Source organism: Heteronotia binoei, chromosome 12 (genome assembly GCF_032191835.1).
Source record: "Heteronotia binoei isolate CCM8104 ecotype False Entrance Well chromosome 12, APGP_CSIRO_Hbin_v1, whole genome shotgun sequence".
In the NCBI taxonomy this organism is placed as follows: Eukaryota; Metazoa; Chordata; class Lepidosauria; order Squamata; family Gekkonidae; genus Heteronotia; species Heteronotia binoei.
Window position 1 is genome coordinate 34,736,223 of NC_083234.1, and position 12,358 is coordinate 34,748,580.

At 48.4% G+C, this 12,358-nt stretch overlaps 1 protein-coding gene across 1 annotated transcript; it reads right to left on the reverse strand.

Annotated features, from left to right (window-relative positions):
• Positions 1–224: 224 nt before the first annotated feature.
• On the reverse strand, positions 225–8,725 carry ADRB3 (adrenoceptor beta 3). Its single transcript, XM_060250875.1, has 2 exons — positions 7,440–8,725; positions 225–286 (listed from the first exon to the last, which is right to left on the reverse strand). Exons 1-2 carry the CDS (start codon positions 8,723–8,725, stop codon positions 247–249), a joined length of 1,326 nt encoding a protein of 441 aa, XP_060106858.1. The 3' UTR covers positions 225–246.
• Between the last annotated feature and the right edge of the window lie 3,633 nt (positions 8,726–12,358).

Consider the following 12,358-nt stretch of genomic DNA (forward strand, 5'->3'; position numbering starts at 1 on the left):
TATGTGGCTGCTCTCTGTGGATATTCAGTGTACTATGCTCACACAGATACTGTTTGCTCTTTTTACTTTTTGTGCCCTGCAGCTGAAGTCTGGTGCTGCAAACAAATTCCAGAGCTGATCCTTTTTGACAGTTGGTTCCTCAGCTGGAATTCTTAGCTGTCTGCCTGTCAGATGGTTTCTGCCTTTCACAACCACGATTAGAGTTTCAAAACGATACTCACACGCTTCTCTTTGCTCTTTCCTCCATCAGATTCCATGGCTTTCCCTTGTTTCTTTGATGGGAAACCTTTAAAAATGAAGGAAAGACCAGTCAGGTTTTCACTGGATTATCCCAGCTTCTCTCTTGCAGGAGGTCCTTCTCCCCCCAAAAAGCCCTATTGAGTTACATCTGGTTAAAACAGATTGCTGTGCAGCAAAGATGGATGGTCTCTTTCTCAGCTTCCATTTCATAGGTCATTGCCACATTTCCTCTGCTCCCAGCAAAGAGTCTTCTGAAGTCTTTAGACCAGCCAAAATTGATCCCTTGTAAGGGCGTGGACCAAGTAGCTGGATTTGCTCCCTGATATTCACCAGAGGAGGAGGCATGGCTGGGATCTGTTATGGTTCAAATGTTGTTTCTGCTACTTAGTACATTTTTCTCCTGCCCATTCCCCAAGGAGCTCAAGGTAGTGTCCATCCTTCTCCAGTTTCCCAAGGAGAGCCAGTTTGGTGTAGTGGTTAAGTGTGCGGACTCATATCTGGGAGAACCGGGTTTGATTCCCCACTCCTCCACTTGCACCTGCTAGCATGGCCTTGGGTCAGCCATAGCTCTGGCAGAGGTTGTCTTTTGTGGGGGAGGAAGGTAAAGGAGCCGCTCTGAGACTCTTCAGAGTGGAGGGCGGGATATAAATCCAATATCTTCTTCTTCTCCCCTCCTTCACTTTATCCTCATAACTATCCTGTGAGGTAGGCTAGGCTGAGAGGGAGTGACTGGCCCAAAGTTATTCACTAAGTTTCATGGTAGAGCAGAGGTTTTAACGTGGGTCATCACAAAGGATTTTGCACAGAAGCTCAGTTCTTTGGGAGGGACACATGCACGATAAAGCATTCATGCAACTGATCTCACTTGGCCTTTCTTCCTGACCATCTCCTGCTTGACTGTTATTCTTAAAACAGAATATTATTCCCTTCACCTAGGCACCATTTAATCCTAGCTGCTCATTCCTTTTAGCAAAAGCAACACCTGCTGATTGCATGGTCCCATCTGAAAATCACTTTGTTTCCAATCAAACTGAATTAAACTCGGTGGTAGTGGGGAAATATACATGCACCACTAGCAGCCAGCGTTGTGGAGTGGTTTGAGTGGAATGCTGGGTTGAAACCTCTACTCTGATACGAAGCTTATTGGGAGACCTTGAGCCAGTCACACACTGTCAACCTTACCTATCTCACAGGGTTGTTGTGAATATAAATGGAGTGGGGGAAACAGTGTATGCCATTTTGAGCCCTTTGGAGGAAGGATGCAATTTAAAATGCGCCAAAATAAATAAATAAATAAAAGCTCCAAATGAAAACCCTCAGTTCACACTTTCAGGCAATGGAAATGCACATAGGCACAGAGAAAGTGCAAAGGACAAATAACAGGCAAAATTGCAATCATATTAAAGAGCCAGCAAGGTTAAATTGTCGTGGTTAAATTGTTGCACTAATCCAGGTTCGAATCCCTGCTTCTGCCATGAAAGCATGCTGGGTGGCCCCTGGGCCAGTTACATGCTCTTAGCCTAACCTACCTCACAGGGTTGTTGTGAGGATAAAATGGAGAAGAGAATTATTTCAGCTGCTTTGGGGTCCCAATTGGGGTGAAAGGTGGGATATAAATAAAGTAAATAAAAAAAATGAACAATCAACTATTGTCTGACCAAATCCTGGCCAGTTGTGGCAGCTGAATGCAGACTGTTCAACTAACCAGAATTTGTTGGGTGGCACCAAAACTGGGATTTCAAACTAGGGATTAGAGCTGGTTTGTTATCTGCAATTTCTATTCACTGTGGTTTGAGGTGACATCTAAATTCACAAGGCACAGCTTCTGGAATCAGGCTGTCTCTCATGGCTGCCTGGCTGGTCACTGCAGAGAGAATCTCCTCCCTGCCAAGAAGACAAGCCAGGATTAACAGAAAAACTAGGACTTGTGGCATCTGACAGACTTACAAGGCAATCCTGAACAGAGTTACACCTTTACAAGTCCATTGAAATAAATTTGTTTAGATGGCTGTGACTTTGTTTAAGATAGCACCGTTAGTGGGATTTGTTGCACAACCCATGGCTTATCATGACACCTGCTGTTCCAGAGATCTATAATTTCTTGGCAGAAATCATGCTTTATACACATCCAGGGGATTGGATCCTACCACCTTTTTTTGCAGGGGATCATGAGCACATTTGGACAAAATCCAGGCAGAATGGGGACTGAAGTAAGATGGGTAACTGAGTGAGATCAAAATAGGATCCAATGCCAGGTCTAGAATTCAGTCTTTAGCACCTCCACTACAAAAATCTCAGGCAGCCTCCTAGTGACTAGGGATGGGCATGAACCACGTTTCTGCAGTACAGTTTGTGGTTCGTGGATGAACCACAAACTGAACCATGAACCAATATGAACTGGGAGATTGGTCAGGAACCAAACTGGTTCGTGACTCCTGCTTTCTGCTCCCCACCAAAAGCAACAGTGAGAAGAAAGGAGGCTGTTAAATGGCTCAAAGCCATTTAAACCTCTGCTTTCTGCTCCTTGCTGCTTCCTGCTCTTCACGAACCACCAAGGACTGCCTTAAAATTTGTGGACGTTCATGGTGGTTCTTCGGTTCGCAAACATCACTTTGTCATGAACATTCATGTGTGAGTTGGCTTGTGTCCATCCCTACTGACAGGACTCAACACTGGGCTAGGTTGGTCAATGGTCTCAGTTAGTTTAAGCCAAGCTACACGTTACACACAGATACATCTCACTAAAGAGAGGTGATGAAGGGCCTTTTTTTGCTGGAGAATATCCTTAGAGTAGGGTATGACTGAACAGGGAAACATGTGTGAAACCCAGTTGTGGGGTGCTGAGGGCATTCATAATGATCAAGCAGTGGAGCTTAACTCATCTCCAGTTTTCTGAATCTCAAATGACTCCACTGCAACTATTCGTTCCAGTGGGGGGAACACTGTGTGTTTCTCTCAATGAGGAAAGCAACAGCTTATAGAGGAAACATGAGGTCAAGGAACAATTAAATACCCAACCCTATATTGCAGCTATTTAGAATTACTCTCTCTCACCACACACCCACAAACACTCTGAGGAACTATTAATGGGTCTTGAGTGTCTAGATCTGTCTTGTCCCTCACATACACAATGTCAGAATGTTGACTGGGCAACATGTTGATAAACACGTGTGCATAAAATGTAAACCAGCCCTCCAGAACAGCAGCCTTGTGGAAATCAGATGGATTCCACCCCTTTCTACTACAACAAAGCCTCCTGTATATTTGACTACCGCTAGCAGGCATAACAAAGCTGGCAGAAACCAGAAGAATCACTGGATGTTCTGCATAAGCTCTAGAGAGAGAAGCTGGAGGCAAAGGCTGCATCACCTTGTTCTGATCGCTGTTGCAGGGCTGTTGGGAGGGCAAACTGCCTGAGACCCCCCCAACGCGACCTTAAGCTTCGAGGAAGGGAAGAATGAAAATCCCAGAGGGATGATCGTATTAGTTGGGAGTGACAAAATTAAACAGAAGCGGAGTGGCATCTTAAACACTAACAACATTGCTTCTTGTGCAAACTTTCATGAGTCTGAAATGTGTGTGTGTGTGTGCACATCTGTGTGCACTCACCACTGGATTAAAAACCATAGCAGACAGCATGGCATAGGGGCCAAATGATCATCCGGCTAAATTCTGACCAGGAGGGTAGGTGGGGGATGAGATGGATCAGTGGTGCTCCTCTATTTTATAAAATAAACTGGGCTTGTTAAAAAAAAAAAAAGTAAAGGTAGTCCCCTGTGCAAGCACCAGTAATTTCCAACTCTGGGGTGACGATGCTTTCACAATGTTTTCACGGCAGGCTTTTTAATGGGGTGGTTCGCCATTGCCTTCCCAATCATCTACACTTTCCCCCCAACAAGCTGGGTACTCATTTTACCAACCCTGGAAGGATAGGAGGATGAGTAAACCTCAAGCCGGTTACCTGAACTCAGCTTCCGTTGGGATTGAACTCAGGTCAAGAGCACAGCTTAGGACTGCAGTACTGCAGCTTTACCACTCTGTGCCGCAGGGCTTAGTAAACTGCCCCAGAAATTCTCTGCAACACTTATAGCTGTCTATGAGCCCACACATTTCTCCTGCTCATCTTTAGAGGGATGATCTACTGGCAGGATCCAAGCAACAGAAAGAGAAATAGTTCTACCTTGCCAGAACCTGGAGATCTACCAAGGCCCAGTCCAGACTTGCAAGCTTATTACTGTGCCATTTCAAATTTTTACCATTGTTGATGCAAAACAGAAATTCAGATTTCATGATTCCTGAGACTAAACACAGCAGGGCCCATGCACAGTACAAGTTTATAGTAGGGCTGCAGAAATGATGCTTGGGGCCCTGCATACCAGCCGAAGGTCACATCCCATATTACAACAACAAGACAACTGTGTTCCTAATACGGCATGTTTAAAAACCCGTAATATCAGAAAGGAAATGTGGGGGAGAGCTTCTGTTTCAAAGAAACAAACAAACAAAAGCCTTCATATAACAAACCTCCAGAAATAACTTCCTGCTGTCCACAATTAAGAACCAACACTGTGTCAGGTACTGTACAAAACAGAGATATTTACAAAACTAGAAGAAAGGCTGGGGGAGAAGAAATCGGGGTTTGAAAGATAATGGGGATGGGAAGAGGGTAATGCTGGGGAATTAAAGGAGAAAAGACTAAGAAGCCCACTCCCCCAGACATCCCTGTATGGATCTTGTGTTCCAGACTACAGCCTCCATGTCTGTATTTTGTAAAAGTAAAAAAACATCAAGGGCAAACGGTTGGTGCTTGTTGCACCTGTGCCCCATGTCATGGATGGAGAAATCATGAATGGGATAAAGAAAGATGAAAAATGATGAGTACAGAGGACATGGAGGGGTAGAGACTTTGTAGGAAGATCTTAAAGTCTGAATCTGATGTAGAAAACAACAAGAAGCAAATGTGTATTTTATGGAGTTGTGTTCCAACACCTGTTTTCAAAGAAAGGAGGCTATCTACGTCCATAGTTTCTGAACTGATTGAAAGGTAAAGGTACATCAAAAAAAGAAATTTAGCATGGGGGAGATTAGTAGAGAAGTCAAAAGTTCTTGTTAGAATCTTGGGCAGCAATGGGCCAAAGTGGCCTTTGCAATTTGCCACTGGCTTAAGCTGAGGTGCTTTTGCTCCCATGGAGAAAGAAAGTTTCAGGTATGTTTGTTGTTGCTGGGAGCAGCCAGGGATTCCAGCAATTGTGTACAAGCTCCTCTCGCACACTATTCTGACATGGAAAGAGATTAAGAACCGAGATGGGCAGCTGCTGTCGAATCCCTTCTTCAACTGCAGGAAGGAATAAGCAACTGCTTCTTCTCTTTTTCAGATACTTTAAGACTCAAGTGCCTGGAGCTTTACCTTCCAGAAAGAGAAGGTTCCGAGATAAATTATTTGAGAGCAACATCTAAGTCAACAGGCAGCACCATCACCAGCACTGAGTGACACTTCAGAGTTCATTCCTTTTAATACCCAAACCTGAGAGCTAGCCAGAGTGTCAAATTCTGTGGGTTGCAAGTGGGTTAGTGTAATACAGTTAAAGGAGCAGAACCTTCCCTCCTCTCCCTGTGTCAATCTTTTACTTTGAGAATCAGAATGCTGAGTTTCTTTAGAATCTGCTGGAAAAACAATATTCTGTTTCTCCCTCTATCCTTGCAAAAGTACATTTGGAAACCCCTCGCTCTGGGGAGAGGGAAATTTGAAGCATGAAAGCAGCACATGGGGAAAGCGTAAGGAACAGACTCATCCAGTACCACTTTTCTACTCTAAATGCCCTCCCCTCACCTAAGCTACTTATATTTTAAAAAATTATATTGGAACTTGATTACACTTCTGTGTATCCTAAATTACTCTCCCCTCAGTTCTGCCTCTTCCATTTTTGCCCCACTAGGAGTTTTGTTTTCTAATTTATAGATGCTTTTGAGTTGCCTAAAGCAATACAGGAATCGAGAGTCCCAAAAAGTAGCTAAAGGAGTTGGAGGAATCAATAATCAAGATCAAAGCAAGACAAAATTGCCCCATTAAAATCAACCTGGCCTCACCTAACCTGCTCCAGCAGCATCACTCTTTGGTTCCTCCTGAGTCATTCCTGCTGTTTCCCCGGCTCCTTACCCTGATCTTGGCTGTCTTATGTAGACTGAAAATTATGCAGGGACCAGATCTGTCTGTACAGCTCCTATTGCTAACACACACTCACACCAATCAGACGGAAGAGGAGCAATGCTCTCCCAGATCATTGCTTAAATCACAGACACCGCATGCTAACAGCCTATGTGGCAGGAGCAATGCCTAATCTGGGATTCCCTTGCCATTCTCCTTCCATTCCCTTGCCACATAACAGGCTGATTCAGGGGCAGCATCTCCATCAGTAATGAGAAAGATTTAGGACTCATGAGCTGGGAGCACAAGGGGGATCTAAACTTTTGGAAACTCTTCTCAGAAGTCAATATGCTGAGTGTTTCTGCAAATGAAGCATCTTGTTGAAGTTGTAGAGAAACAAAGCCTCAATCCTTTGTATGTAAACTGCAGATCAGGAAAAAACGGAGAGGAACAAATAACTGGCTGAGAGAGAAAGCAGGACTATTTCAACTGCTGCAGAAGAGGAACAGAGTTTGGCAACTGTGTTCCATGCTAACCATCAGTTCCAGACAGTGAAGCCATCCCACACCCAGGATTGAACTGCCCCTCCAATCTCCTTTTATACCAGGTATTGATGGATTACACTCTCAGACAACAGTGGGATAGATCCAGCCAGCTTTTCCACTCCGTCCCAAGTCCCATCCGTATTACAGCATCCATTCCACAAAGCTTTGGCACATGGAGGTCCCATGATCCTCAGCCTAGTCCTTTCAAGTGCACAAAGAGGATGCCAGTGCCATGTAGTGGTCAAGAGTTGGACTAGGATCTGGGAGACTCAGGTTCAAATCTTCACCCTGCCCCAGAAGGTAACCTTGGGGATATAGTGAAGGAAAGGAGACTTATGTAAGCTGCTTTGGCTCCCTGCTGGGGAGAAAAGTGGGCAAATAAATAAAATGCCTCCTTCTTTTTTCATCAGCAGAAAACCTGGCTTGATCCACCCCAGTACCTGCAGCCTCCCCAAACCCTTGTCTACCCCATTAGCCAATTCTCCCTATAACTCCGCCAAAGCACCTACTCTTCCAGCTGTGGGCACAACGTGATCTGGGTGCCTTGAAGTTGGGCTTCCCCAAGAGGCCGCTGCGAGCAGAGGTGCCCATTGCCAAGGGGGTACAAAAGGTTGGTTTCTGCAGTTCTACTGCTGGAGCGGCTGCTGTTGCTGCTGGAGCCCCCGTCCTCCTCTGCCCCGGCTGTGGGCTTGCTCTCCTGCTCCAAAAGCCCCCCGGGGCTGAATGCGCACGGGCACCGGCTCAGGTCCTTGGAGACAGCATGGAGGCGGCGATCAGCGCTGCGAAGGCAGCACAGCAGTTTCTTGAAGGCGCACCTGAAGTCAGGGCTGCGGCAGTAGATGATGGGGTTGAAGAAGGAGTTGACATACCCGAGCCAGTTGAAGAAGAGGAAGAGCTGGTCCGGGACGAGGGGCCTGGCAAAGACCTTGATGATGTTGGCCACAAAGAAGGGCAGCCAGCAGAGGGTGAAGATGCCCATGATGATGCCCAAGGTCTTGAGGGCTTTGTGCTCCTTGATCGCCAACAGCAGCCGGGAGGGTCTTCTCCGCCGGGAGCCTTTGGCGGCGTCCTGGACAAACCTGCCCTTGTCCCTCTCGATGAGCTGGAGCTGCCGGGTGGCCACGGCGAAAACCCTGGCGTAGACAAAGATCATGACCAAGAGGGGCACGTAGAAGGAGATGATGGAGGAGAGGATGGCGTAGGGCATGTTGGTGACGAAGTCGCAGCAGGAGGGGTCCTCGTAGCAGCGCAAGGCCTCCTCGTCGGCCCCGTCGCGCCACCAGTGGTTCATGATGGGCAGGAAGGAGATGAAGGCCGAGATGGCCCACACCAGGCACACCACGCTTCGGGCCCGGCCCTTGGTGACCAAGGCCTCGTACTGGAGAGGCGCCGTGATGGCCAAGTAGCGGTCGACGGCAATGGCGCACAAAGTCTCGATGCTGGCCGTGACGCACAGCACGTCCAGGGAGGTCCACAGCTCGCACCCGACGGTGCCGTAGGGCCAGCGGCCGCTCAGGACCAGCGTGGCCCCCGGGGGCACCACCAGCAGGCCCATGATGAGGTCGGCGCAAGCCAGAGAGGTGATGAAGACGTTGGTCATGGTCTGCAGGCGCGGCGTCTTGGCGATGGCCACGATCACCAGCAGGTTGCCCCCCACAGTCGCCAGCACGGCCAGGCTGAAGGCCGCCCCCAGCGCCCACTGCGCGCTCAGGCTCCCGTTGCCCGACGCCGACGCCGCGGGGGGAGGAAGAGGAGGCCCCCACAGCGTCCCGTTGGGCGGCCACGGAGGAGCCATCGCAGCCCCGGCGGGATCGACGCGCCTCTCTCTCTCACTCTCGCGCGCAGTCGCCCCCTCGACGGCTTCAGTCCCAAGGGCCGACGGCTGCCCGGCTGAAGGCTGGCGCGGCGAGCGCGGGCTCCATGTGCGTCGGACACCCAGCCGCTTTTGGCTCGCCAGCCCGGCCCATGCTCCTGGAAAGACTGCAGAAGCTGCAGCACGGACGGCTGCCCTCCCCTTCGGTGGGCAGCAGCGCCAAGAGGAGGAGGAGCCCTTAAAGGCGCAGGGAGCCCCAGCCGGGAGGGAGGCGGCACACGGGCGCAGAAACCGGGCTGGAGGGGGAGGCTGTGGCGACGTCGAGGGGGGCTCCCCCCCCCGCCCCAGAGGACGCGTTCCCTGCCGCCTTCGCCCCACCTCCTCTGCCCCCACCTTGGAAATCCGCTCCCCTCGAAAGCCTCCCAGTTAATTTCCCCACCGGGATCTTGGGCGGGGAAGTGCCTACCTTGCAGAGCTGCTGTACGGTAAGTCTTCCGAACAGGTGAGAGCCCCTTGCGGGGTCTGTAAGTTGCGCTACAAAATCCCACTGAGAAGGGCGAGAGCTTCCCCTGGAGAGACCTCGGTGTGGTATCTGCGAATAGAACACTGGCAGAGCAGGCAGGTAAGTCCTTCTTCTGCGAAGCGCTTTCCTTGTATAGTGCAAAGCACAGGCTGCTGAAGGTATTCCGCATATATTATCTAGTTGAGATGCTTACAATAACCCTATAAGGTTGGCCAGTATTCTTATTTTGTAGTGGGAGCTGATCAGCTTATCTAGGGAGGCTGAGAGATTGCTTAAGATCTCTTGCCCTGCTTGTGATACAGACCAAACTGGAACTGGTGGTTTCCTCATTGTTGGACAGCTTTCCTGTTGCCTGCTCTCCTGTTACTTTTAGAAGAAGAAGAAGATGATGATGATGATGATGATTTTGGATTTATATCCCACCCTATACTCTGAATCTCATAGTCTCAGAGCGGTCACAATCTCCTCTATCTCCTCCCCCCCCCCCCGCAACAAACACCCTGTGAGATAGGTGGGGCTAAGAGTGCTTTTACAGCAGCTGCCCTTTCAAGGACAGCTTCTATGAAAGCTATGGCTGACCCAAGGCCATCTCAGAAGGTGCAAGTGGAGGAGTGGGGAATCAAACCCGGTGCTCCTAGATAAGAGTCCGCGCACTTAACCACTACACCAAACTGACTCTCAGTTAAGCTGTTTTAAGGGAATCTTGCCTTCCAGCTTCAAAAAATTCTTTCCCCTCCCTATCATTTCTTAATAAAATTAAGTGCCGGTAGTGGTTAAGAGCACAGGGAAGAATCTAGGAGAACTTGGTTTGATTCCCTGCTCTTCCACATGCAACTGCTGGTGTGAGCTTGAGTCAGTCACAAGATGTCCCAGATCTGTTCCCTCGAGAGCAGTTCTCGAAAGAGCTCTCTCAGCCCTACCTGCCTCACAGGGTGTCTGTTGTGGGGAGGGGAAGGGAAAGGAGATTGTAAGCCGCTCTGAGACTCCAAGTGAAGGGTGGGGTATAAATCCAATCTCTTCCTCCTCCTCCTCCTCCTATTTATTTATTTAATAATTTAATTTTATACTCCGCCCTGCTTGCAAGTGGGCTCAGGGTGGATCACAACATAAAAACAAAAACATCAAACATCAATATAAATAACAATTTAATATCAATAAAATGGTATAAAATTTCTTTAAAGCACAGGGTTTCCAGCTTGAAGCATCAGTCTCCAACTTCATAAACTGGGCTACATAAGATGGTAGATGGTACTTCAGCAGTGACGGGGTGGGCTAAGATCTTCCTGGACACCTGGCTGCCTCAGCCAAAGGCCTGGTGGCCTCTTCTTCTTCCCTCTTCTCAAATAGCAGAACTCCAGGGTAAAGCTTGCTTATTTCATGTGCACCCCACTTTTCTTCGCAATGGGGAACCTGGGTGGTTTACAACATTCTCCCTGCCACCATTTTATCCTCACAATAGCCCCATGTGGTAGGGTAGGCTGAAATGTGTGGCTGGCCTGAACTTCCATGGCAGAGTGGAGATCTGAACCTGGGTCTCCTAGATCCTACAGCAGCCCTCTAACCACTACACACTAGATCGGGGGTCCCCAGCCAGTACCAGGCCGTGGCCTGCTAGCAAGTAGGCTGTGGAGTGAGGCAGAATCAGCCCCAGACTAAAGAAACAGCACGGCCTCACTACCAAGACTGCCTCCCCTTGCAGGGTCCCAGACCAGTAGAAGGGGCAATGTTGCTGTGATCTTAGCCTACCCTTCATTTATAGACTCTTTAAATGGGAAGGGGAGGCAGAAACAGCTCCAGTCTCCGCCCCCGTTTTAAGACCCCCAAGGGGGCAGGGATGTGGCGTGGCTGGGGGGGGGGGGAGCCTGGGGTGTCAAAAACCCCAGTGCCGCCCCCCCCAGTCTTTGGAAAAATTGTCTTCCACAAAACCAGTCCCTGGTGCCAAAAAGGTTGGGGGCCACTGCACTAGATTATTCAGGACAAACAACAGAAAGTTGTTATTCATACAATGAATGGGGATAGGATGAAGTCATGGACTATAGATACAGCAGTATCTATTAGTAATGGTGGCTAAATTGAACACTGATATTGGGATAGTCTGAATACCAGTTACGGGGGGGAGGCAGAGAGTGGGAGCAGACTGATGAAACAGAATGTTACCCTGGGCATCCTCCTTCCAAAAGAGTCTGGTCTCCCTTTTGTTGTTGTTCAGTTGCACAGTCAAGGCTGACTCTTCATGACCCCATGGACCACATCATGTCAGGCCCTTCTATCTTCCACCATCCTCCTAAATTCACTCAAATTTGGGTTCATTGCATTGATAACACTGTCTAACCGTCTCCTCCTTTGCCAACATCAGGGTCTTCTCCAGTGAGTGCTCCCTTCTCATTTGGTGGCCAAAGTATTTGAGCTTCGGTTTCAGTATCTGAGGGTCCACCTTGCTAGGGTATGAGGCGTGTCCACTTGTCCAGGATTTTTTTTTCTGCATAGCTTGTCTTCCATTTCAAGGTCTTTCATCACAGAGCTTGCTCTCTGACCCCATCTTCAGCTTGTGGTTCCAGTCCCCACCAATGGAACTGGACATTTCCACAGAAAAGCAGATTCCTTTGCCTGCATGAAATGGCTTCTTTTTGGCCACCAATGGGGAGTCACAGTGTGGCCATCATGAGTCTGCAGCTATGGCAGTGAATGAGGGGCCTCACAGAGGCCAAAAATTTCAAAGAAAAACATAACAGTGCAGTTAATAACCACACCCTACTAAATTTATTCTGTAATTATATTTGTATCCTGCCATTTCAGCATGGAGACTCAGGAAGCATCAATGCTCCTTTTCCTTTGTTTATATTTATTTTATTTCTCAGATTTATATCCAGCCCTCCCCGCTGAAGCATGCAATATAAAATCCCATGAGGGAAAGTAGAGGGAGAAATGTATTGGTTTATACCCCAGTTTTCTCCACAATGGGCACCCAAAGCAGTTTACAACATCATTATGTCCTCCCCCTGTTGTACTGTTACAACAACAACAACCCTGTGAGGTAGGTAAGGCTGGCCACTCTAGTGGACCTTCTGGAGGTTTTTGGCCACTGTGACAGA